Source organism: Thamnophis elegans, chromosome 2 (genome assembly GCF_009769535.1).
Source record: "Thamnophis elegans isolate rThaEle1 chromosome 2, rThaEle1.pri, whole genome shotgun sequence".
In the NCBI taxonomy this organism is placed as follows: domain Eukaryota; kingdom Metazoa; phylum Chordata; class Lepidosauria; order Squamata; family Colubridae; genus Thamnophis; species Thamnophis elegans.
Window position 1 is genome coordinate 150,156,810 of NC_045542.1, and position 27,565 is coordinate 150,184,374.

Here is a 27,565-nt window from a genome sequence, read left to right on the forward strand (position 1 = left end):
TTATTGTGAGTAATTTGTGTGCGTGTGTTTGTGTGTGTGTACATGTGTGTGTTTCTTCACTCAAACAAACTCTCTCTCAATTTGAGAGGGAGTTTGTTTGAGACGAGAGGGAAGGGGCAGAGGCAGGGCGGGCAGCCTTGTTGTTTGAGAAGAGAGGGGCAGCTCTCCAGCAGAAGCGGGTCTTTTACCTGCCTCTGCTGACGGGCTGGCGCTTTCTTTCTTTTGCCTGCTGTGCCCCCCTTCCCTTTCTCCTCTCCCCCCCACCGGGAGCCCCGTCCTGCTCCCCTCTCCCTTTCTTCCTCCTCCTCTCCCCTTTCTTTGCTGGCTGTCGCCCCCTGCCTCCTCAGTCCCTGCCGCTGTATCCGACAGGCGTCTCACGTTTATGGCGAACATAAACCTGAGACGCCTGTTAGACACAGCGGCGGGGACGTTGCTTCTCGCCGCTGCCACGCTCCACCACCTCGCCCCCCTGCCACCTCTGTCCCTGCCGCTGTGTCCGACAGGCGTCTCACCTTTATGGCGAACATAAACACGAGACGCCTGTCAGACACAGCGGCTAGGATGTTGCTTCTCGCAGCTGCCGCACTCCACCACCTCGCCCCTGCCTCCTCTGTCCCCGCCTCTGTGTCCGACAGGCATCTCGCGTTTATGTCCACCATAAACGTGAGATGCCTGTCGGACACAGCGGCGGGGACGTTGCTTCTCGCCGCTGCCGTGCTCTTGCCTCACCAACCGTAATCCTCACTGCACGTCACTGGTCTGAAGTGGTGTAGGGTTTCCTGCCTAAGCAGTGGGTTGGACTAGAAGACCTCCAAGGTGCCTTCAAACTATTCTCTTCTCTTCTCATGTGGCTAGTGAAGGCAAAGAGGTACCCCAAAAATTAATGCAGCGGTTTCCATCTGACACATGCACAATAAAACAACATTAGTATACACCGAGTAAAAATATTTTATATCAATATTCTCTTAAATACGTTCTGTCAACTCTGAATGCCTGCATTTCTTGGAAACGGTGTGACTTCAATTCTGCCGAAAAGAGAAGGAAAGAGAAAGCTTTATTTTTATGTCATAACTGGCTGCTCCCACAGCTAGGAGTATCCTAAGTTTATTTACATAAAGAAATTTTTTTAAACTGTTAGTGTTATCGATGCCAAGGGCAGTGAGTGTGTGTGTGTGTGTGTGTCCATATAGATATTGCTTAAGCTTTGTTTGCAGTTCCCTTCAGTGGCCTTCCTCGATCAACTGCACATTACTTATTCTTTTAACCAAAGTTTTTATTTATGTATTAGTACTCCAAGATAAAGAAATACCAAAGAAAATAGTAGGAAAGAAAGGGGAGGGAAAGGGGAAGGGAAAAGTGTGGGGAAAAGGAGGGAAAGAAAAAAAAGGCATTGACTTTTGACTATCTTTGGTTAGAATAAAATAACATCAAATCTCAACTGTTTACTTTTACATAATGCAGGTAGTCCTCAACTTACAACCACAATTGAGCCCAAAATTTATATTGTTAAGTGAGAAATTTATTAAGTGAGTTGCATTCACTTGTGGACCCAGAGGGGAAATCAGAATAGAGCTGGAAGGGACCTTAGGGGTCTTCTAGTTCAACCCCCTGCTCAGGCAGAGACCCTATACTATTTCAGACAAGTGGCTGTTCAATCTCTTCTTAGAAATCTCCAGTGATGAAGCACCCACAACTTCTGAAGGCAAAGCTGTTCCACTGGTTAATTGTCCTCACTGTTAGGAAGTTGCTGCTCAATTCCAGGTTGTTTCTCTCCTTGATTAGTTTCCATCCATTGTTTCTTGTCCTGCCCTTTGATGCTGTAGGAAGTTATCACTCAGCCATCTCCCAGAAAAATGAAATATCCTAGGAAATATTGAAAGGGCAGAATATTTCTCTGGATGTGAAAAGAAAGAAGCATGTTTTAAAAGACAGAATAGCTGCCTGCAGCTTCCTGCCCATCCCCCTTAGTCAATGAGCCATTAAAGCCTGAACTAGTCCACTTTACACAATAAAGAATTTTCCCCTTCAGCTTCAGAGTAATGGGATTAAGGCATGATAATATTGGCCCTTTACCCAACTCCCCACATGGCATCTGAGAACTCAACCAAACCTGGATTCAAAACGCAGCCTAGAGAGTTGCCCCTGCATGGGCCCATGGGAGTCTGACAACCAATCAGAATACAAGCTCAGGATCAAAGGCCAGAGAGGACATAAAACCAGGGACTCAGCATCTCAATCCTTCCTTCTCTTCTTCTCCGCCAACATTGAAGCGTGTGAACACCTTTTCTGTTCAGGACTCAAGCCATGTGGTCCTGTCCACCATTAAAACCATCTTTCCAAGCAGCCTCCACGTCTCCAGTCCTTTTCCCCACTTGGAGCCGAACCCAGAAGGATATTTCTTCCAACAATGCTTTAGAAAATAACTTAACCCCCTCTTCTTTGTGGCAGCCTCTCAAATACTGGAATACCACTATCATGTTCCCCCTAGTCCTTCTTTTTCTTCTAGACTAGCCAAAACCAAATCCTGCAACCATTCCTCATATGTTTTAGCCTCCAGGCTTTTAATTATCCTAGTTGCTCTTCTTTGCACTTTTTCCAAAGTCTCAGTATTTTTTTGTAATGTGGTGACCAAGACTGGACGCAGGATTCCAGGTGTGGTCTTACTAAGGCTTTATAAAACAGTACTAATACATTACGTGAAACGTCCAGGGATGTATCTGCACACATAAATAGAATCCACAATCTTCATTGAAACTGTCCACTTTAATTTCTGAGGAGTTCCTCTGACTGACATACTAAGATGACACCATTGAACTTACAGGTATTTCTCAAATTAGAAGCATTCAGAGTGATTGTTCAGAGTTGCAGCATCTCTGTGATCTTGTGATCAAAATTCAGACGCTTGGCCACGGACTCATATTTATGATGATTGCAGAGACTCAGGGTCAATAGGGGCTGCCCTTTGGTGGATCATTGATGAAGCATCTAAGGCAGAGGTGTGAAACTTGTGGCCCGCGGGCTGGATGCACAGCTTCCTTTCAGATGTTGTGGGAGTTTCATCACTTGAAGCTTTCAAGAAGAGACTGGACTGTCAAAAATGGTGTAAGGTTTGCTGGGCGGGGGGTTGGACTAGATGACCTACAAGCTCCCTTCCAACTCTGTTAATCTGTATCTATCTGGCCACACCCATCCACAGTTTTGTGAAGCTGGGAAAAGTTGCGATAGGTCACGTGACAACATGATGATGCAAGTTTAACCCCCCTGATCTAAGGTATTGTTTCGGAATTGAGTTTGTACGTTCATTTCTGCCATTAATCTGAGGATGATGACTAGAATCTAGTCCTTGTTTGGTATCTAAAAGGTCCAAAAAGGTTCTCCAAAATTTAGAGGTAAATTAGACTCCCCTGGTCAGAAATTATTCGTTGTGGTGTAATCAACAGATATGGTTGCAGTGTCCCAGGGTCAAGTGATCCTCTGCGACCTTTTAACAAAGAGGGACACGGTGGCTCAGAGACTAAGACACTGATCTTGTCGATCAGAAAGATCGGCAGTTCGAATCCCTAGCACCACGTAACGAAGTGAGCTCCCATCACTTGTCCCAGCTTCTGCCAACCTAGCAGTTCCAAAGCACGTAAAAAATGCAAGTAGAAAAATAGGAACCACCCTTGGCGGGAAGGTAACAGCATTCTGTTTAGTGATGCTGGCCGCATGACCACGGAGGCGTCGTTGGACAGTGCTGGCTCTTCAGCTTCGAAATGGAGATGAGCACTGCCCCCTAGAGTCAGGAACGACTAGCACATTACCTAACAAGCAAAGTCAATGGAGAAGCCAGGTTCATTTTACAACCGTATCCCTAACTTAATAATAGCAATGATTCGCTTAACAACTGCGGCAAGAAAGGTAGTAAAATGGTGCAAGATTTACTTAACAACTGTCTCACTTAACAATAGAAATTTGGAGTTCAAGTGTGGTCGTAAGTCGAGGACTACCAGTATTTATATACAGTATGTACTCCTACTGTAGATCATGTGATCCAAATTTGGGAGCTCCGCAACCGGCATGTATTTGTGACAGTTGCAGTATCCCAGGATTATGAGGTCCTGATTTGTGACCTTCCCAGATGGCTTTCAAAAAGATTTTCTTAACAATGGCAGCAATTCATTTAACAACTGTGGCAAAAAAGGGTCATAAAACAAAGCACAGCTCACTTAGCAACTGCCTTGCATAGATGGAAATGCAAAAATGGAAATTTTGGGGTCCATTGGGGTCATAGGTTAAACAGTATCTACCTCAACTTTTGTCAATTCCTTTAGCCCCAAGTTCCCAGGTTCTGCTTGGAGACAAAAAAAAATTGCAACTATTCAAATGAGAAGAAACCGCTTTCTTTCTAGCAGCCTCAGAATTGAAATCACACCGTTTCTTGGAAGTGGGCGTTGCTAGAAACCTCAGAGGGTGAAAAGTTCAATGGGCTGCACTTGGCATGAAACCTTCATTGTCTGGCTGTGAAAATTTCTGGGCTTCCTCTGTATGCCAACGGGAGCATAAGAGAGGAAGGCGTCTAGTTGCTTAGGAAGTGGCTAATAAAATAAAAGAAGATAAGAAGAATAGAACATGCATTAAGATAGAGAGAAGAATAAAATGATCATTGTTAGCATGAATAGGATGAAAATAACTATAACCAATGTAATTATTGTATATATATATATATATGGCTAGCTGATGAGAGCTAAATAGCTTGAAATAGATCTATACTAGTCTCCCTTTATTTATTTATCAGCTCAAATAAAAAAAACATATATATATTATATATATGTTATATTTATGCTGATAAATAAATAAAGGGAGACTAGTATAGATCTATTTCAAGCTATTTAGCTCTCATCAGCTAGCCATACCCTATGTTGGGAATCGAACCTGACTTTAAATATATATATATATATATATATATATATATATATATATATATATATATATATATATATATATATATATTGTTATATTTATTATATATATTATATATATTTATATATATATATATATTTATAGATCTATTTCAAGCTATTTAACTCTCATCAGCTAGCCATACCCAAGTTTGGGAATCGAACCTGTGCTCTATTGCCTCCCAGGCAGGGAGTTAACCATTTGAGCTACAGAGAACGACTCCTTATCAGCCAGCCAGGGTGGGAGGTATATACTTAAAGTCACAACCCCTGGTATGCCCAAGTATGGGAGGAAGGTCACACTTCCACTCTCTGTCATTAGGCTCGTCACAAGAGACCATCCAGACAGAAACCCAATATTTTTTACTGTTGCCTTTTTTGTTACATTTTGTTATATTTATGCTGATAAATAAATAAAGGGAGACTAGTATAGATCTATTTCAAGCTATTTAGCTCTCATCAGCTAGCCATACCCTCTCATTTCACCACTGCGCCACCTCGGCTCTTCTATATATATATATATTAGAAGATATACTAGAACAGGGATGGCTAACCTTTTTCTAAAGGTGTGCCCAAATTGTGTGCGCGTGCATGCCCCCCTGCGCATATATGCCCCCCCAATGCATGCACACCTCCCACCAGCATTGTGGGGGGGAGTTTTTGCCCTCCTCAGGCTCCGGAGGCTTTCCTGAAGCCTGGGGAGAGTGAAAATGTCTTGGGGAAGACGTTTTTGCCCTCCCCAAGCTTCAGGAGGATGAAAAGCAGTCCCAATGGGCCCACCAGAAGTTCCCTAGGTTGTGCCATAGATTTGCCATCACAGTACTAGAAGGTATGTTAAGAACTGGGTATGTCTAGTTTAATAGAAAGAAGGACTAGGGGAGACATGATAGCAGTGTTCCAATATCTCAGGGGTTGCCACACAGAAGAGGGAGGCAAACTATTCTCCAAGGCACCTGAGGGTAGGACAAGAAGTAATGGGTGGAAACTAATCAAGGAGAGAAGCAACCTAGAACTGAGGAGAAATTTCCTGACAGTTAGAACAATGAATCAGTAGAACAGCTTGTCTCCAGAGGTTGTGAATGCCCCAACAATGGAAGTCTTTAAGAAGATGTTGGATAGCCATCTGTCTGAAACGGTATAGAGTTTCCTGCCTAGGCAGGGGGTTGGACTAGAAGACCTCCAAGGTCCCTTCCAACTCTGCTATTGTATTGTATTGTATTGTATTGTATTGTATTGTATTGTATTGTAAGAAGGAAATGAAGAGATTTACAAGATTTAATTGTATAATGCAATATAATTTATGGAAGGATGTTGCACAGATATTTGTGCCCAGGCGACACACGGCTTAAGGAAAGATGGAATGTATGTATTTTAAAATTGAAAAATAAAAAACTTTTACCAAAAAAAAGAGGAAGTGTCTAATTTCTATATTTTCCCTGAACATTTCCCCACCAGATTCCAATCTTCCTCTTGCTTGAAAAGGATCAAGAAATCAATCAAATGTGTTGTTATGATCAAAATCCAGTTAAGGCTACAAGAAGTTAAACAAGGCAGATAAAATGAAAAGAAGGAGTAATAAATGAAAGCCGACTGAGTGTCTTTGGGCCAATCACTTGCTCTCAAGTGAACCTACACCACCACAGGGTTGTTGTGGGGAAAATAGGAGGCCAGGAGTATTACATACTATATATGACATCTGTCAGGCATGGAAGCAAGACAGGGGTTGGTTCCGGCTTCTTCTACTGTTGGTTCACTCAGGGACACGTATGCACATTAGGTTAAAAAAATGTTTCTGTGCATATGCAGAAGCAAAAACCAAGATGGCGATGCCTACTGGTTCGGGGGTGTGGCCGGCCGAGTTACTACTTTCTCAGCCGAACCGGTCTGAACCTACCTCTGAAGCAAGCCATCTTTTGCATTGGGCCTTCAGGCCTGCCACATTCAATGCTGTGGGAAAATGGGAGGGGGGATTATATGGAGTATGGGAGATATATAGTCATAATAACATTCCTTTCTCAGAGAGTCAAGGACATCTTGCCCTGCACCTGGAGTGGCGTGACTGGGAGGCATCTCCAGTTGGGATGTGATGGCCCAATGTGGGTGCTGGGCAGGGACTTGAGCTTTCATTTGGGTGGGGAAAATCTGACAACCTTGGCCTGCTGTTATAAGTTGATTTACCATAGTTCATTTAGTGATTGTTTGTGACAGCAGCACTGGAAAAAGTAACTTATGACCAGTTTTCGCACATATGACTGTTGCAGAAATCCCTATGGTCATGTGATCAGAATTCGGATGCTTGGCAACTGACTTATTTATTTATTTATTTATTTATTTATTTATTTATTTATTAGACTTATATATCGCTTCATAGGGCTTTCAGCCCTCTCTAAGCGGTTTACAATTTTTTTTAGCAAATTGAGTCAGCAACTTGCCCCCACAGTCTGGGTCCTCATTTCACCCACCTCGGAAGGATGGAAGGCTGAGTCGACCTTGAGCCGGTGAGATTTGAACCGCTGAACTGCAGATCGCAGTCAGCTAAAGGGGCCTGCACCCTAACCACTGCGCCACCTCATCATATATATGACGGTTGCAGTGTCCCGGGGTCAAGTGATCCCCTTTTGCGGCCTTCTAACGAGCAAAATCAATGGGGAAGCCAGATTCAGTCAACAACTGTGTTACTAACTTAACAACTGCAGTGATTCCCTTAAGAACTCTGGGCAAGAAAGATCATTAAATGAGGCAAAATTCACTTATTTGTCTTGCTTAGCAACGGAACTTTTGGGCTCAATTGTGGTCGTAAATCGAGGACTACCTGTATATTGCCTCATCTAAGTTTTCTAAAATAAATATATTGTGTCTCCTTTCCATTTTTCTACTACTGTATTCTGACACTGTATGTCACTGATTCATTGCTCTCATTGTCAAGAAAATTTTTCTTACTTCTAGGGCAGTGATGGCTAACTGTTTTCTAAAGGTGTGCCTCAACCACCTGCGGAACTGATCCATTGGGCCTGTTTTTCGCCCTCTTTAGGCTCTGGAGGCTTTCCTGGGAAGGGTGAAAATGGTCTCTCCCAGCCCTCCGGAAGGCCGAAAATCAGCTGGCCGGTGCATGCATGCACACTGGAACTGAAGGCTGCCGTGCTGGCAAATATGGCTCCGTGTGCCACAGGTTCACCATCACAGTTCTAGAGTTTCCTTTTTCATGCCCTGGACATATTCCTTAAAAGTCCACAAGTGAACCGATGCAATACTCAACACATGAAGAAGAAATGTATGAGTGCCATAAGAGGCCAATTGATAGAAATGGCCAATAAAGACCAAAAGTCTTTTTTCGTTCTCCAAAAGGGGGAATGAAAGAATAACAACATACAAAATAACTGAGTTGGAAGGGACCTTGGAGGTCTTCTAGTCCAACCCTCTGCCCAAGGAGGAGACCCTATACCAGTGATAGCTAACCTTTTCCCAGACCGAAAGCATATGTACGGGCGCACAAAAGCATGCGTGCACACCTGAGCCCCCAAAATGCTTTTTCAGCTCTGACGGAACAGGTTTCTTGGATGAAAGAAGAGAAATGTCTTCAAAGAAAAATCAGAAAATCCAGTTGCCTCTTGAAAAAGCACCTTCGGGACAAACACAACCTGGATGACTGAGAATCTTCATAGACAATAAAGAATAAATGCTTTTTCTCTGTGTGTGTGTGTGTGTGTGTGTGTCTCTTTGTGTGTGTGTCAGGCGTGCCTCCATCAATAACCAAGGAAAAAAACTCCCAACTCCGTTGTTCATGGAATTAAAATCCTTTTACTGGCTATGAAAAGATAGCAACAAAGGTGAAGCAAGATCTGAGCCAGAAAGGCCGCACAAGTACATATCTACAACTCCCTTAGGTGTCATGTGGATTGCATCTCCAAAAGGCATCATTATGTTGGTATGCAGGATGATTGGCCTTGACCTGGTCTAAATACCAGCCACCAGCATGACCAGAAGATGGTGAGAAGAATACTCCCTTTTCCATATCACCTCCTGTCCCATTTATTCCCATCCCAAATACCATGCCCACACCCTTCCCATTTCTATGGCAGCCGATAGAAAGTAAGCGAAGCAGAGGCTGACAGTGTGTTTGTATATGAGAGCCAGTCTGCTGTAATGATTAAGGCACCAGGCCAGAAACTGGAAGGCGATGAACTCTGCCTTAGGCACAAAGCCAGTTTGGTGACCTTGGGCCTCTTCACACTTACAGCTTAAAATAATCACAATTCCATAAGTGGAGAAAAAAAATTCTCTTCAGTGGCAGAACTGAAGACACAAGCTAGGAAAAGCGGGCATTCGGATTTGCCACACCCGAAAAACTGAACTGAAAATCTTCAAGGGCAAAAGTTGTGGGTCAGATACTATGCTAATTATTATTTCATTTAGCAGACTCTCAAGATTTGTATGGTGTACCTGTGGGTTGTACAGGTGTAAGAGGGGAGGAATTTCATTTCGGCTTAACCTCTGAGGTTTTTCTAAGCTTCCCCACCTTAGTTGGCAGTTGGCAGCTGCATTAAAGAGATCCAACGTATTGTGGGCAACAGGCTTCATCTCTACCAGGCACCACTACATGCCTTAACATCAGGTTATCTTTTTTTGCTGGGAGGATGAAAGAATAACAACATGCAAAATAACTGAGTTGGAAGAGACCTTGGACTCGATACTGGTGATGGCTAACCTTTTCCAGGCCAAAAGTGCATGTGCGCGCCCAAACCCCCAAAATGCCTTTTTAGCTCTGACGGAACAGGTTTCCTGGATGAAAGAAGCGAAACATCTTCCCCCCAAAAAAAAACACACCAGAAAGCCCAGTTGCCTCTTGAAAAAGCACCTTTGGGACAACCACAACTTGGATGACTGAGAATCTCCTTATACAGGTAGTTCTTGGTAACCAAAGTTCCAACAGCACTGAAAAAAGTGACTCATCACCATTATTCACACTTATGACCACTGCAGCACCTCCATGGTCACGTGACTCACATTTAATAACTGACTCACATTTATGACGGTTGCAATGTCCCAGGGTCAGGTGAACACCTTTTGTGACTATCTGACAAGCAAAGTCAATGGGAAAACCAGATTCACTCAACAACCGTGTTACCAATTTAACAATTGCAGTGATTCACTTAGCAACAGAAAATGCTGGGCTCCGTTGTGGTCATAAGTGGAGGACTACCCGTAACGGATGGAAATTCAGCAGTAGTTGCTTACTCTGGCTTTCTTTGTAGCAGGGGAAATAAGCAATTTAAGGTCAGTATATAGAGGATTTCCCAGACAGCCTATACCCTTTTTTTCTTCTGAGCACAAACAGATTAGAACAGGAAGTTTTGCAACATTTCATTTTCCTCTGAGAGGCCCCTTTTTAAAACTTTGAAATGACTATCTGCAGTCAGAACTAGGGCTTTAGGCCAATGATTTTGAGACGGCTAGGACTATGTACTGTACAGGGGCTTACTTTGAAATTGGTCTCTTCACACACACACACACACACACACACACACCCCAGGGGTGGGTTTCGGCTGCTGCTACCGCCGGTTCCCTTAGGAAGCATGCGCAGTAATAAAACAAAATGCTTCTGCGCATATGCAGAAGCAAAAAGCAAGATGTTGGACGGACACATGCACACAAATAACCACAAATGATGGTGACCCAGTTGTGGCTGGATTGATACAGCTTTGTGACCCTGCTGTTGGAAATTTCCTATAGAAAGTCCTCGCTGACTGACTGCCCCATTTAGTGAGCATTCAAAGCTATCTGGCAACAAAAAAGTAATTTTACAGCTGGTCCTTGCACTTAAGACTGTTGCAGTGTCCCTGACAGGGACGTGCAGTCAAGGGAGGCAGGGGAGGCAGAGCCTCACCACTGTCATCATGAAAAGAAAAAAAAAAATGTAAAAGGAAAAAGGCAAGAGCTGAGGTCAGGCTGAGCTAGTTGCTGCCAGTCACCATGGATGACTCTGCTTAACTGTTTAAAAAAGCCTCTAAAAAGCGCCCTCTACAGGAGGAGACAGGAGATCGACGTGCCTCATCTAGTCTGCCTTTGGGCGTTTTATGATCACTTAAGCAGAGTTAAGCAAGGATTAAAAGCCCAAAAAATCCTGACGTAGGTGAGGCACATCGTTCCCCTGCCTCCTCCTGTAGAGGGCACTTTTTAGAGGCTTTTTAAACAGTTAAGCAGAGTCATCAACGGTGAGTGGTCCATTGGAAAATATATCCAATCCAACTTTTGTGTTTGTTTGAGTGAGTGAGAGAGGGAAGGGGGTAGGAGAGATAGTCCAATCCAACTTCTCTGTGTGCGTGTGTCTGTTTGAGAGAGGGGGAAGGGAGGAAGAGGGAGGAAGGAGAGGGAGGGAGAAGAAAAAGAATGAAGGAAACTTTTCGCAAAGGAGAAAAACAAGTGCTGTTGCTTTAAATCGGAACTGAGCATGCCTGGCTGTGGAGTTGAAGTCCACAAGTCTAATAAAATTTGAAACCCACCACTGTGTCAGTGCCTCACCAGCCATAAACCTCACCGCACGTCACTGGTCCCTGAAGTCACCTTATTGTCATTTGTGTGCTTCACGGCTGGCTCCGAGAATCAAAATCAATGGTATAGGCCAGGGATGGCGAACCTTTTCAGCACCGAGTGCCCAAACCAGAACACGTGTGCATGTGTTGGAGCATCAAAAACCTGAAGAACAGCTAGCTGGCACGCACGTGCCTGATTTTTGGCCGCTTTGGGGGCTGTTTTCATGCCGTTTTCCAGCTGATTATGGGGTCAAAAATGGCTTGAAAAATGGCCTGAAAATTTCCTGAAACAGTCCGGAGAACGGCCAAAAAACAGGCCATTTTCTGGGCCATTCTTCAAGGAAATTTCAGGCCTTTTTCGAGCCATTTTTGACCTAAAAAACAGCTGGAAAATGGCCTGGAAAACAGATTAAAAATGGCCACATGGACGCTGTAAACCAGAAGAACAGCTGGTGATGGCGTGCATGCCCTCATTCACCATCACGGGTATAGGCCATGTTGTCAACATTCAAGTAATGCACCCACTAAAAGCAAAACTCCAAGGCAGATCGATTCCTCAGAGAACAATTTTATTGGAAACATCATATTAGCACAAACTGGTGAAAACTATGAACCCCAAGGAAAACTGCACCCCCATTCCCCATCCTGGTATGTACCCAAGGGCTCCTTCCTTCTAGGAAGGAAGAGGGCTGACCCATCGACAGCAACACCCTCCAGCCAGCTATGCCTTGTCAGCAGACTTCCAAGTTGCTCTCCAGCTCCATTAAGAGATTTCAAACTTTAGCCTTGGTTCAAAAATAGCCAATCGCCATTTGTCCGTTGGGCATTGCCACCAGCCAATTAGGTGCAGAGATCAGAGAGTGGTGGAAAAGAGGGTGGAAATATGACATCGCTGCCTTGCACCACACAAGCTCTGGGTTTCTGGGAAATGTAGTCAGAAGGCGCAGTGGTGCTGAAGCAGCCCCGATTTCCCCAAATTTCAATAATGAATCCCAAATTTTCGATGCATTCTTTAAGTTAGCCCATTTGAGTTATGTTGATTCAAAAACTGTTTCCCTCTAACGTATAACTTCCCCCAATTGAAGGTTACAAGCAGGCAAACTGAGAGTTTAGGAGTTTATAGGTTAATTACAACTATTTTTTTCCTTTACTGTAGGGGTGTCAAACTTCCGTTGCCACGTCAACACACGACATATCACGACTTTCCCCCCCTTCGCTAAACCGGGGGTTGGTGTGGCCAACGCATGACGCATCCGGCCCGCAGGCCGCAAGTTTGACATCCCTACTTTACTGGATTAATAGCCCACCATTGTGTTTTTATAAAGAGAAAGCAATTGATAATATTTAAAACAAAAATAGTTTAAAGCAAAAAATATAAGTCGCATAATTACAGGTAGTCTTTGACTTACGACAGTTCGCTTAGTGACCAAAGTTACTACAGCACTGAAAAAGTGACTTATGACCATTTTTCACACTTATGACCATTGCAACATCCCCAGGGTCATGTGATTTACATTTGCATGTTTGATAACTGACTCATATTTATGACGGTTGCAGTCTTGGGGTCATGTGATCACCTTTTGCGAACTTCTGACAAGCAAAGTCAATGGGGAAACCAGATTCATTTAACAACCATGTAACTAATTTAATAACTGCAGTGATTCACTTAACAAATATGGCAAGAAAAATAATAAAACGGGGAAAAACTCATTTGACAAATTTTTCACTTAACAATATAAATTTTGGACTCAATTGTGGTCATAAGTTGAGACCACCTGTATATTAGCTGATCTAAATTTGCTAAAAGAAATATATTGTGTCTTCTTTCCATTTTTCTACTAATGTAGGGGCCAAGAACAACTCCCCTGGAAGGGCATGTGCAGCCTGGAAACTTCCAGAAAGGCCTCATCTGGCCTGGGCCAGTTTTTTTGGCCGTAGAAGCATCCTCAAACGATCTTTCCTGCTGATATAAATACAGGTAGTCCTTGACTTAGAACAGTTCACTTAATGACCATTCAAAGTTACAACGGCACTGAAAAAAGTGATTTATGACCATTTTTCACACTTATGACTGTTGCAGCATCCTCATCGTCATGTGATTTACATTTGAATGCTGGAAAATCGACTCACATTTATGACGGTTGCAATGTTATGGGGTCATGTGATCACTTTGCGACCTTCCAACAAGCAAAGTCAATGGGGACAACTTAACATCACTCATTTAACAACTTAACGTGACTAATTTAACAACTGCAGTGATTCGCTTAACAACTGCAACATGAAAGGTCGTAAAGTGGGGCAAACTCACATAACAAATTTCTCACTTAGCAACTTAAGTTTTGGGCTCAATTGTGGTTGTAAGTCGAGGACTATCTGTATTGGAGCAGATTCACAGAATGGGAGGTGCTCCTTAAATAGAGAGCTACTTAGCGAGGAAACAGAAAACGATACAGCCAATTAAAATAACCAGAAGGATTTTGTACAAGCCAGTTGCCCAGAGCAAGGCCAGGATGACAAAACCAATGACAAAGTATCTATGCACATCCTTGTCATCGAGCATTTCCTTAACAGTGTAAGTATTTCTGGCCAAAGTACTTGGGGTCTCAGAGAAAGACTGCAATTTCTTGATACTTTGTCTGATCTTGGGGCAGTCCAGCAGCCGGTGCTCGGGATTTTTTGCATCCAGGAAGGGAAGCATGTGATGCGTAATACTATCGATTTGAGGCTTCAAGGCATTGTAAATGAACACATACTGGCTTGTCATCCGAACCGCATTGGCTTCAGAATGCAGGGTCCCCACCAGGTTGGAGCAGGCCCTGAGGGCCTCCTGCAGACTCAGAACATCCTTGTGGAACTTGGTCAGCTGCTTTTTTTGCTCTTCCATCTCTTTAAGTTTTTTCCGGGTATCCTCAATTTGACTTTCTTGATATTTCAACTGGTTCTCACATTTGGCAACTTGGTCCAGAGCCTTCTGTTCCTTGGCATGATAATCGTTTACCATTTCCTGTGCCTCATCGGCCTTTTCCTCAGCTGCCTTCTGAGACATGTGAGCGTCGATAGCCTGAATACCCCCTGATAATGAGACAAAGACAAAAATCAGGGGATGTTAACAGGTAGCCAACAAGTTTTTCCAACCAAGATCGTTCCACATACATTTAGAAGATTCCTTGCTCTTTAACTGTGGCAGCAGCTGAACTATCATGTCTCAGCTTGGGAATCTAGGTAGCACAACTTGCCACAGCCAACTCATTGCAGCCAACTTGCCAATGTGGCTAATTCACATAAGGGACTTATGACTGTTTTTCACAGTTACGACCTTTGCAGCATCCCCATGATCGTGTGATCCAACTTCAGATGCTTGGCATCTGGTTCATATTTATGACTGTTGCTGTTTCCCCAGGTTACATAATCACTTTTGGTCACCTTTGGAAAAGCAAAGTCAATGGAGAAGTCAGATTCATTTAACAACCGTCTCACTATCAATCACAGTGATCCACTTAACAACTGTGGCAAGAAAGGCTGTAAAAGGGGACAAAACTCACTTAATAAGGGTCTCACTTCACACTACTAATTTTGGGCTCATTTGTGGTCATACGTCAAGGACTACCTGTATTAAAATTTAATCGGCCAGCAACAATTTGCATCCTGAGCTAAAGAGATAGGAATCCGTAGTCTCACCATAAAAGTCACACCCATATTGTAGGCCAAATGCAAGTGGCCTACAATATGTCAAAACCATGTGTTCAATTCTGCAATTACCTATCAGAAGACCAATCTTCGCTGATCTGGAAGAAACCTAATGTCAGTTTTCCAAATAGCATCCAAAAGTAAATCAGAGTCCAAGGCAAAGGTCCAATTTATTAGGAGAGCCATGTTGGCGTATCTGGGAAAGCCCAAATCTGAAAGCTCCCCAGTTTTCCTCACCCAGTTGAAAGTTCAAGATCTTGCCCCCACACCCACAAGTCCATCACACGGTCCAATCTCCCACTGCCATGCTGGCAGTTCCACCCATCCAGTTCCGGTCAGGTGCAAAGACAAAGGATGACCTTGGCTTTCTAGAAAGAATTTTGTTATGGCTACATCGCATCTCACTCCTACAATCCCCACAATAGAAAATGCATAGTAGAATAATAGAAAGTGTGGCAGGCCAAAGACTCAAAAGAAAAGATGGCTGCAGGCCTGACAACTAAGCAGGGTTGAGTCTAGTTAACATTTGGATGAGAGACCGCAAGGAAACCAGCTTATTAAAGCAAGCATGGTGTCAATTCTGAAGCTAGCCTGATTGAGGCCATTTTGGAGGTTTCAGTACTGCCATGCTGGAGCTGAGGGATGGGGGGGGGGGAACTAGAGATAGCTGGGGTTTTGTAGACAAAACAAAAAACTTTCCCCTGTGGACCAAGGACATTCCCACAGGTGGTTGAAGAGAGGAGGAGTGAAGTTCCCAAGCAACCAGAAGCACCTTCATTGGACCATGTGACTGATTTTTTGGGAAAGGAGGAAAACTTTTACTTTTAATTAGTTAAAAACCGTGGGAACCTTTAGAGTCGGTTTTCACTAGCCAGTGCCAATGTGATATATCCAATAAACCTGTTCTTTGAGGAAACTGCTTGCCTCAGAGTTCTGCTTGTTATGAGTGTATTACATAGAACCCTGACATATGGTATCAGTGTGACTCATTAAGTCAACTCCACGGAAGCCTAAAAGAGATGTGGTTGCTTTAATGAGAGATCAGTCAATTGTGTGCCTGAGCACCCCAAAGTATTTCATCCAGCGCATGTTTTTGACATATTTAGGGTGTTGTTAATACTCACCAATAATAATTCCCACAAATGGTACCAACATGAACCACAAGGCCTTATTTTTCCGCCTTTCTTGTTCTCTCATTTCTTCCATTGCGCGTTCTCTATCCCTTTTTGCTTTTTCCTTCATTGCTTTTTGGTGTTTATAGTCTTCTCTTTGCAACTCACCCCGTTTTTGCAAATCCTTCTGAAGGTTCTGGAAATTGACAAGCTCGCTCTCTTTGGCTTTCTGTTCATCCACGAGTTTTTTCTTTGAGACCATAATCTCGGAAGTCGTTGAATCCACATTCTTCAGGTCCCACAGGATCAATTCTTCTGTCCTGCCCAACTCCTCCGTAGCCTTCTCAATGTGCTCCTTTAGATCTATGTAAAAGTCAACATCTTCCTTTGCTTGGTACAGACACTTGACCACAGAGGTTAACTCACATATTCCTTGGTTGAAATGGTGTCTGACTTCTTTTTCAAATGTCTTGTCATGGGCATGTCTTTGTACAAGGGCCATATTTTCACTGAATCACAGCAGAGCCTGGTTTGCAGAGGGGAAAAAAAAACACGAGGCAGATTTCAAAGAGAAGGTGGGATCTGATTCATGATATAACTAATGGTGTGCCTTAGGCTCCAAAAGACAGAAGATCGGTAAAGATTTGCCCTGTCCAGTCAAGTCTGACTCTAGGAAATGGTGCTCATCCCCATTTCCTAGCCAAGGGATCCAGCTTTGTCCAAAAACACTTCCGTGGTGAGGTGGCCAGACTGACTATACACTGACGCATACAGAATAGCAATAACAATAGCACTTAGACTTATATACCACTTCACAGTGCTTTACAGCCCTCTCTAAACGGTTTACAGAGTCAGCATATTTGCCCCCAACTAACTGGGTCCTCATTTTACCAATCTTGGAAGGCTGAGTCAGCTTTGAGCCTGGTGGGATTTGAACTGCCAAATTGCAGGCAGCCGGCAGTCAGCAAAAGTAGCCTGAAGTACTGCACTCTAACCACTGTGCCCCCAAGGCCCATTCTGTTATCTTCCCACTGAAGTGGTATCTATTTATCTACTTGCATTTACATGTTTTCAAACTGCTAGGTTGGCAGAGCTGGGACAAGAATGGAAGCTCACCCCATCATACATTACTACTTGGGTCTAGAACTGCTGATCTTACGGTTGACAGCCCATCGTCTTAACTGCTAGGCCACCAGCTCTTGGGTGGAAGATACCAACACTGAACTTTCTTCTGACCTTTGGTACTATATGAGCACAAATTAGGTATACTGGTTAAAAGCACCAGATTAGAAATTAGAAGATCTTGAGTTCTAGTCCTGCCTTAGGCATAAAAACCAACTGGATGATCTTAGGCCAGACCTTCTCTCTCACCCTAGGAAAGAGAAAGCAAATGGCAAGCTACTTCTGAAAAAAATAATGCCAAATATACTGCAGGGACTTGTCCAAGTAACTGCCAAGAGTCAAAGTGGCAAGAATTAATACAAGTAGCCCTCGACCTACGACCACAATTGAACCCAAATTGTTGTTAAGTGAGACACTTGTTAAGTGAATTTTGCCCCATTTTATGATCTTTCCTGCCACAGTCGTTAAATGAATCTTAACGACTTAGTAGGATTCACTGGGCTAGGGATTTTTTTTGGGTCTTTCACTGTGAGTTGTATTGTGTTGGGGGGGGGTTGCATGAAGGGAGGCTCAGCCAATCTTATTGTACACATGTTGTACTCTGACAAAGGTTTGAATTGAATTGAATCACTGGAGGTGTAAAATTAATAACCCAGATGTTAAGTGACTCTGGCTTCCCTATTGACTCTGCTTGTTAGAAAGTCACAAAAGGTAGTCACATGACCCTGGGACATTGCAACTGTCACAAACACAAGTCAGGTGCCAAGAGTTTGAATTTTGATCATGTGACCATGGGCATGTTGCAATGGGCATAAATGTGAAAAACGGTCATAAGTGACTTTTTTCAGTGCCGTTGTAACTTCAAATGGTCACTAAATGAACTGTTGTAACTTGAGGACTACCTGCAATTACTGTGGTGACAAGCCCTTTGACGAAACATGACCTCTGGAATCAGTGGTACATTAAAACGTTCTATCTTGGCCTAGTTCTTCTACCTGTCCTTTCTTCGAGGAATGTCTGTGGAGATTCTCAGTCTTCCAGGTCACGGTGGTCCCAAAAGTAGTTTTCCAAAAGGCAGCTGGACTTTCTTCCTTTCTTTTTTCTCTTTGAAAACGTTTCACTTCTCATCCAAGAAGCTTCTTCACTGAACTGAGGAAGCTTCCTGGGTAAGAAATGAAGTGTTTTCAAAGAAAAAAACAAGAAAGTCCAGCTGGCTTTTGGAAAAAAAACAAAACACTTTTGGGTTTCTGCTGAGGAGATCTTCAAAGCCCATGTGTAAACATTAAGAATGGCATGCCAAGTCCAGCTTCAGACAACCCCCTCAATTCCCCCACGTTTCTTGCTTTTACCTAACTTCTTCTAAAAACATTGTGGAGCGCTAGCTGAAGGCAAGAGAAGAATATTAAAATTGGATTCTCATGTTCGTGAATTTCCCCAAGAGAAGGAACTGTGGTGCATCGTCCCTTTAAAGTAGACCCAGTTGCAAAGAGGAGGAGGAGGCTGTCTGAATCCCACCCTCTGAAGCCTGACCAGGGACAGCCATGACTCATAACTAGACCTGCTCTAGAGAAGCTGAATCATCCTGCTTCATTTTTATACAACGTACAAGATGGCAATAGCACTTAGACTTATATACAGCTTCACAGTGCTTGTACAGCTTATTCTAAACGGTTTAGAGTCAGCCTATTGCCCCCAACAAACCTCATTTTACCCACTTCGGAAGGATGGAAGGCTGAGTCAACCTTGAGCGTGGTGGGATTCGATTTGCCAAATTGTAGGCAGCCGGCAGTCAGCAGAAGTAGCCTGCAATACTGCACTCTAACCACTGCGTCACTACAGCTCTATAGATAATAAGTTTACCTGACCTCTGTGCTACAAAAGGCCCCCAATGTCAGGCAAAACTATCTCTAGACCAAGAGGAGGCTGATGGCAGCTGTTTGGTGGGCCAGCCAAAACATCTGACCCAGGTTGTTTCTTACTTACAAATGGCTTTTGCTATTCTGTTGACCTTTCACTGGGTTCAAAGTGATCTTTCCGGAATGGTTCAGAATCATTTTGGTTTCTGATTCCTTGAAAAGGTTGCTATCATCCAGGAATGTTCAATGCTTTCAAGTCAAAATAATTTATGAACAATTTAAAAGCAGCAATTTTTAAATTCCTTTCCCAAGAACCCTTACCCCCACTAATTAATCCTATTTCTTGCTTTCTGATTTCACCACATAAAAAATCTTCTTATCCCATGACTGCTAGGAGACTTAGATAAGGAACTTTTTCAATATTTTTTTTTCATAAGGAACTTGAAAAGCCCCGTTCACAGTATCAATCTCTATCCATGGATCTATGGACACCGTAAAAAGAAAACTTTGAGAAGGTGGATTTTGGTGTCAATTAGGTTCAGTTAAAATTCCAAGTTGGTTCCTAACTTCAAAACATTGGGGATCTCTAGCTGAAGGCAAGAGTAGAACATCAAATATATTTTTCTCACACGTCCCTCACTCTTGGAGCCGAACCCAGAAGGACATTTCTTTCAACACAAGAAACAATGGATGGAAACTAATCAAGGAGATAAGCAACTATGGAAAAGCTTCCTAACAGTGAGAACAATTAACCAGCAGCACAGCTTTGCCTCCAGAAATTCTGGGTGCTTCATCACTGGAGGTTTTTAGAAGGTTTTTAAGGGGTTTTACTGGACAGCCACTTGTCTTAAATTGTATAAAGTCTCCTGCTTGAGCAGGGGGGTGGACTAGAGGACCTCCAAGGTCCCTTCCAGCTCCATTCTGATTGATTGATTTCTTTGAGTGTCTTAAAAAGCTGTGAACAGGAGGATTTTCGCATTTACAATTTCTCCTCCTTACAAGAGAAATAGTTAATCTCTCCATCCTTGGTCACAGGGATTCTTCAATGACAGATAAAGAACTGTATTTACCAAGTTGGGATAAATGGACTCAGTTGCCTTCCAGTCACTATTGATTCCTGGCAATTCCTGGATTTCTTGGCAAGATTTTGGAAGCAGTTTGCCCTTGTCTGCCTTTTCTTTCTAGGACCGAGGGAGGGGGACTGTTCCAAGATCACCTAGTTGGCTTCACGTCTAAGGCATCACTAAAACTCACAGTCTCCCAGTTTCTAGCCCGATGCCTTAACTAGCACACTAAACTAGTTCCCTTAAATTAACTTAGAGGAATGTCTTAATTAGAACCCATTGATATTTAAGAAAACAAAAGCAGTTTGGCTAAAACTATCAAAATAAAAACAAACTACCCAAAAAGCAAATATTTTGTGCTCATTTTATAAGCTTGCAAAAGATTGAGAGAAAAATATTCTTACCTCGCCGGAGTGTGCTACCAAATGAAAAAAACAAATTATTTAGTTTCTGTTTCTAAATCGTACTATAGGAGGACTTTCAAAGCTCCCTCTCTTCTAAGCACTAGCGCCCTCTTCTGCCTCTAAAATTAATAACAGATGGAGGTTTATTATTAAAACGAGGGAAGGAAGGAAAAGATGTTTTGCTTTGCTTGAAATCTGACTGAGCCAGCAAAGGTCTCTCTCAGAGCTGCTTTGCAAAGCCACAGGGCTGCCTCATTTCTCAAAGCAAAACGACCTTGGAATTTCACTTCATTTTCCTTCACACTGTAGGAAGTTATCACCCATCCCTCTCCCAGAAAAATGAAATATCCTAGGAAATATTGAAAAGGCAGAATATTTCTCTGGATGTGAAAAGGGAGAAACGTTTTAAAGAGAAACTTCCTGCAGCTTCCTGGCTCCCCCCTTTTGTCAATGGGCCATTAAGAAGGCAAAGCTAGTCCCTTTACATCATAAAGAGTTCTCCACTTCAGCTCCAGGGGGATGGGATTAAGGCATGATAATATTGGCCCTTTACCCAACTCCCCACATGGCATCTGAGAACTCAACCAAACCTGGATTCAAAATGCAGCCTAGAGAATTGCCCCTGCATGGGCCCATGGGAGTCTGACAACCAATCAGAATACAAGCTCAAGATCAAAGGCCAAAGGGGGATAAAACCAGGGACTCAGCATCTCAGCCCTTCCTTCTCTTCTTCTCCACCAACATTGAAGCATGTGATCACCTTTTCTGTTCAGGGCTCAAGCCATGTGGTCCTGTCCATAATAAAGCATCTTTCCAAGCAGCCTCCATGTCTCCAGTGTCTTTTTCCCCACTTGGAGCTGAACCCAGAAGGACATTTCTTTCATCAACACATTGTTTCTCAAAGCTTGGGCAATTGCTGGAGAATAACCTTTCTGCTTTTTTTTCCTGCATGCTTTTTCCAGGTTTGATGCTTAGAACAACACCAGGAGCTCTTCCTCCTCAGCTAACATGCTGTTCACCACCAATCTTTGAAACAATTGAAAACTATATTGGGATAAGAAGTCCAACTGGAGTCAGGAGGCCAAAAAATGTAAATGAATACAGATGGTCTTTGACTTATGATCACAATTGAACCCAACATTTGTGTTGCTCAGTGAGACATTTGAGTTTTGCCCCATTTTACGACCTTTGTTGCCTCATTGAGTGAATCACTGAAGTGAATCTGGCTTCCCATTCCCATGGACTTCGCTGTTATGCAACAGGTGCCCAACTGTTTGAATCCTGACATCTCAGCTTCTTTGTTTTCTATTTTCTACTGGTATGGGAACTGTTAAGTTCTGGGTGAAGAATGGAGGTGAGCCCAGAATGACTTCCAACAGCTCTTTATTCAATACTGCCTGCGAGGCAACTGAACTCCCTACCTGACAGAGCTCCTTTTATAGGAAACTGGTCAGCCAAACAACCAATCAGGAGAGAGTATTTTCCCGCTCCAACAGAGGACCAGACTGAGAACTTCAACTGACACTTTGTACACTATATACAATGCATAACAGAAATGCTCAGGAAACAATAGGAAATTAGTCAACTTCCCAACCGCATAAACTCCTTCCTTTTGTACAATTAGCATTTGCACACAGAGATTTTCTCAACCAACCAATTATGGCTGCACGCAATCACACCTTTCATCAAATGTCATCAAACTTTTCGCCAACTGAGGTTCTTCCTTCTAGCAGTGCTAAATGCTGCCATTTTGGAGAAAGAGTGTGATTTCAGTTCTGCCACTACAATGAAGAAAAGGCTTGGTCCTCCTTTGAATATTTGGAGCCTTTCCCTCTCAAAGAGAAACTGTGAACTTGGAGAGAAACATTTCCATTCTAGGCCTAGGGCAGTGATGGCTAACCTTTTTGTCATCGCATGCTGAGAGCGAGCGCCCACACCCATAATGCAATGCGTGTGCAACACACACCCACGCACCCCATTTTGGGCCTACTAGGCCTCCCTGCAGCCTCCTGGGTCCAAAAACAGGCAGAGGGGTGGCACACCTCCCCGTTGCCTGTTTTGGGCCTAGTAGGCCTGCCTGCAGCCTCCTGGGACCAAAAACGGGCCACAGGAGGGGTGCACAGCACCCCTCCATGCTTCCCCCACGCATGCGTGTGTGACCCCCTCGTGCATATGCATGTGTCTCCCGCATGCCCCCTGCCCCCCCCATGCGTGTGTGGCAGAGACCCGAAAATCAGCTGGCCAGCGGGAGACGCATGTGCATGCGTGGTGCAACTGAGTTGGGGTAATGGCTCACGTGCCCGCAGAGAGGGCTCTGCATGCCACATGTGGCATGCATGCCATAGGTTTGCCACCATGGTCCTAGAGGGCACTGAGATATGTGACAGAAAGGGAAGAAGAGGCTTATATCTCTCAACATTCCCAAAAAGAAGGGGAGCTCAGCACTCTGTTTTTTCCAAGTCATTATTTTTTTAAAATAAAATAAAAGGCTGAGGACTTGATTTGAGTATTGTGGCATGCTGCTCAAATCCCACTTTCTGATTTGATGAGAAAACTTTTACAACCTCTGAAAGTAAAAAAGGTGCAGGAAACTGATTTGTTCCTTGCCAGAAATAATAGAAGAGTTGGAAGGGACCTTGGAGGTCTTCTAGTCCAACCCCCTGCCTAGGCAGGAAACTCTATACCGTTTCAGACAAATGGCTATCCAGCGTCTTCATAAAGACTTCCAGTGTTGGAGCATTCACAACTTATGGAGGCAAGTTGTTCCACTGATTAATTGTTCTAACTGTCAGGAAATTTCTCCTCAGTTCTAAGTTGCTTCTCTCCTTGATTAGTTTCCACCCATTGCTTCTTGTTCTGCCCTCAGATACCTTGGAGAATAGTTTGACTCCCTCTTCTTTGTGGCAACCCCTGAGATATTGGAACACTGCTATCATGTCACAGCTAGTCCTTCTTTTCATTAAACTAGACATATCCAATTCCAGCAACTGTTCTTCATATGTTTTAGCCTCCAGTCCCCTAATCCTCTTTGTTGCTCTTCTCTGCTCTTTCTAGAGTCTCCACATCTTTTCTACATTGTGTCAACCAAAACTGAATGCAGTATTCCAAGTGTGGCCTTACCAAGGCATTATAAAGGGGTATTAACATTTCACGTGATCTTGATTCTATCCCTGTTTATGCAGAATTGGATGGGAATCTTTCAAGGATCTGAGAAGAAAGCAAGGCAAGACAGAACCGATGAAACCCTGAGGGGTCTCCCTATCCAGAGATCCAGAGGCTCATTTATAAAACCAAAAACTGCTTTGATTTGGGAGAAAATATAGCAATAGCACAAGACATATACTACTTCCTAGACCTAGTGCTTTTACAGCCCTCTCTAAGTGGTTTACAGAGTCAGCCTATTGCCCCCAACAATCCGGCTCCTCATTTTATGAATGATGGAAGGTTTTATTTTATTCATTTTATGAATGATGGAAAGCTGAGTCAACCTTGAGCCTGGTGACATTTGAAGTGCAGCTAACAGTCAGCTGCAGTAGCCTGCAATACTGCACTCTAATCACTGCACCACCTCGGCTCTCCTGCCCTCAGAAACTTCCTAAAGCATCCATAGATGCCCTCAGGAACTACCTAAAGCATCCCAGGACCTCCCATCTTCTTTGTTTGCTGCCCTCCAGACAACCAATCTATCAACCCACCCAGAACAGCTTTTGATAGAAAAGCTGATCCAGGAAAGCGCCTAATTTGCAGGAATCGCTGCAAAACCGAAACGGAAACGAAACCTTTAAAAAACCTTTCATCTTAGGAAGGATGCGAGTCCGCTTGAGCTTCGCAAGGGACGGCTTCCCGCGCCGTCTGAATTTTTAAAGCAAGCAACCCGCCCACCCCACGTGAGCGCCTCCTTCGGCGTGCATGCAGCTGATCGTTGTTTCTTGCAAAAGCGGCTGAGCCTCCGGAGGGTTGTGTGGCTGTAAAGGAGCGGCAAATTCCTACCTCGCAAACTGGAGAATGCAGGTATGGCGCGCGGGGGACGGGTGGAAGAGTTGGGGATTTGTTAGCTTTTGGGGAGGGGGGTTGTTGTTTTCCTACTTTGGGTTACTTTGTAAGTTTTGGGGCGACACTCCTGCTTTCATCTTGCTAAGATGTCTTAAGAATTTGTTTTCTTCACAACCCTTAGGACTGTGAAATTATTCTTCCCATTTTCTTGCCATTCATCTCTCGATTCTAGCAAGAGACCCACACTAGACCAGAAACCTGAATTCTGTGATTGCTTAGGAAAGAACTGGGGATGCACAATAATTTGAACGATTTAATTCAGAATTATTCTTTTCTTACTTCAAAGTAAAAAGTTTTTTTAAAGGCTTCAGGGCCACTGAAGTTTTCTTCAAATGAAGAATGCTGAAATAACAACAACAACAACAACAACAATAATAATAAAACAGTTCCTAGATCCTTGGTTAGGACTCGAGCTGTTGAGCTGCTAACCAGCTTCAACTGCTGTTAATTTCCCCAAAGATTAACCAATAACAATAATAATAAATAATAATAATGTGGATTTTATTTATTTTATCCATAATAATTATGGATGAAACATGTAACAGTGATACCCATTGTCATCGGGGCACTTGGTACTGTAGGAAGTTATCACCCAGCCCTCTCCCAGAAAAATGAAGTATCCTAGTGATGAAAGAAATGTCCTTCTGAGTTCAGCTCCAAGTGGGGAAAAAGACACTGGAGACATGGAGGCTGCTTGGAAAGATGGTTTATTGGTGGACAGGGCCACAAGGCTTGAACCCTGAACAGAAAAGGTGATCACATGCTTCAATGTTGGTAGAGAAGAAGAGAAGGGCTGAGGGAGGGGCTTGCTAGGCTTTTTTATAACCTGTTCAGTCCCACCTCTCTGTTTCCTGTTCCTGTGTAAGAAATGTATTCTGATTGGTTGTCAGACTCCCATGGGGCCATGCAGGGACAATTCTCTAGGCTGTGTTTTGAATCCAGGTTTGGTTGAGTTCTCAGATACCATGTGGTCAGTTGGGGCCAATATTATCATGCTTTAATCCCATCCCCCTGGAGCTGAAGTGGAGAAGCCTTTATTATGTAAAGTGGACTAGCTTGGCCTTCTTAATGGCCCATTGACAAAGTGCGGATGGGCAGGAAGCTACAGGCAGTTATTCTGTCTTTTAAAACATGCTTCTTTCTTTTCACATGCAGAGAAATATTCTGCCTTTTCCATATTTCCTAGGATATTTCATTTTTCTGGGGGAGGGCTGGATGATAACTTCCTACAGTAGGAAATATGGAAAAGGCAGAATATTTCTCTGGAGGTGAAAAGAAAGAAACATGTTTTAAAAGACAGAATAGCTGCTTGCAGCTACCTGCCCATTCCCCTTTGTCAATTAGCCATTAAAACCTGAGCTAGTCTACTTTACATAATAAAGAATTTTCCCCTTCAGCTCCAGAAAGATGGGATTAAGGCATGATAATATTGGCCCTTTTACCCAACTTGCCACATGGCATCTTAGAACTCAACCAAACCTAGATTCAAAATGCAGCCTAGAGAGTTGACCCTGCATGGGCCCATGGGAGTCTGACAACCAATCAGAATACAAGCTCAAGATCAAAGGCCAGAGAGGGCATAAAACCAGGGACTCAGCTTCTCTTCCTTCCTTGCCTTCCCTTCTCTTCTCTTCTCCACCACATTGAAGCATGTGATTGCCTTTTCTGTTCATGACTCAAGCCATGTGGTCCTGTCCACCATTAAAACCATCTTTCCAAGCAGCCTCCATGTCTCCAGTGTCTTTTTTCCACCAGGAGCCGAACCCAGAAGGACATTTCTTCCAACAGTACCATGTCCAAGAATTTTATAAGATACATCAACAAATTGCAGCTTCCTGCAATAACACAGGCAGAACTGCAAAGAACTGAGCTACTCGGAACATTGTATAATTTAAGAAAGTACTTGGTTGATACCTAGGACACTGGCAGCAACCTGTATCAACCATTAGCACCAGTCAATGGTATTTGTGGTGCATTTTCGAATATTCAGTTGACTGAGTTTCATGTTTAATAAATAAAGTATTATTATACAATTGTATCACAGCGGCCAGTTGTTTCGCCGGATTTGGCATTGGTTACTAGTCGGGCCCCACCCAGGGGCATTATTATTATTATTAGTAGTAGTAGTAGTTGTAGTAGTAGTAGTAGTAGTAGTAGTAGTAGTAGTAGTAGTAATCAGACTTGAACATTCTGATTCTACAAAAAACACATCCTACTTGGAACAGCTTATTCCTCCGATGTTACCCTAACAGTTCCTAGGTCCTTGGCTAGGACTCGAGCTGTTGAGCTGCTAACCAGCCCCAAAGGCTGTGAATCTCAACAAAGATTAACCAATATTGTTGTTGTTGTTGTTATCATTTTATACTTCTGCTTCCACAGACTGCCATGAATTCAGGGGTAGGAGGAGGAAAGAAAGCAAGGGGGGAAATGAAAATTAAGTTTCAGCAGCAGTGAGGAAAGCAGGAAAACTTAAGTTCTGCATCTCTTGGAGTTGCTGTTTCAAGGTTACTTGGCATACTAGCTGCATACCTTCCTGTACACAACTGGCCATTACAAAAGACTCCTGCCTGAACTTGATTGGTCGCACAGGGTGGGTGATGGGAGGTAGCTAAGGGAGGGGAAGGTTAAACTTAGGGCTTTTGGCGTGTGATACTCATTTCTGGCTATGCATCACTGCAACACACTCCTAATAAAACGATGCCTTTCTCAACAGATGGGGCTGAGGATGTTTTTTATTTAGAGGTTTAATTGGCAGCAGGCCTGACACTTTGACGGGTTTCCCCTCTGCCCTGCACCA

The 27,565-nt window shown here is 43.4% G+C and overlaps 2 protein-coding genes across 2 annotated transcripts in view; one reads left to right on the top strand and one right to left on the bottom strand.

The window, feature by feature from the left end:
* The window catches only part of LOC116503304 (zinc-binding protein A33-like), a 902,198-nt gene that overhangs the window by 860,099 nt on the left and 14,534 nt on the right, over positions 1-27,565 (top strand). The gene's annotated exons all lie outside the window — the stretch shown is intronic.
* LOC116503311 lies at positions 13,779-20,751 on the bottom strand. The gene is made up of 3 exons (XM_032209638.1): positions 20,716-20,751; positions 16,282-16,795; positions 13,779-14,542 (listed from the first exon to the last, which is right to left on the bottom strand). The coding sequence occupies exons 2-3, from the start codon at positions 16,769-16,771 to the stop codon at positions 13,893-13,895; spliced, it is 1,140 nt and encodes a 379-aa protein (XP_032065529.1). The 5' UTR covers positions 16,772-16,795; positions 20,716-20,751; the 3' UTR covers positions 13,779-13,892.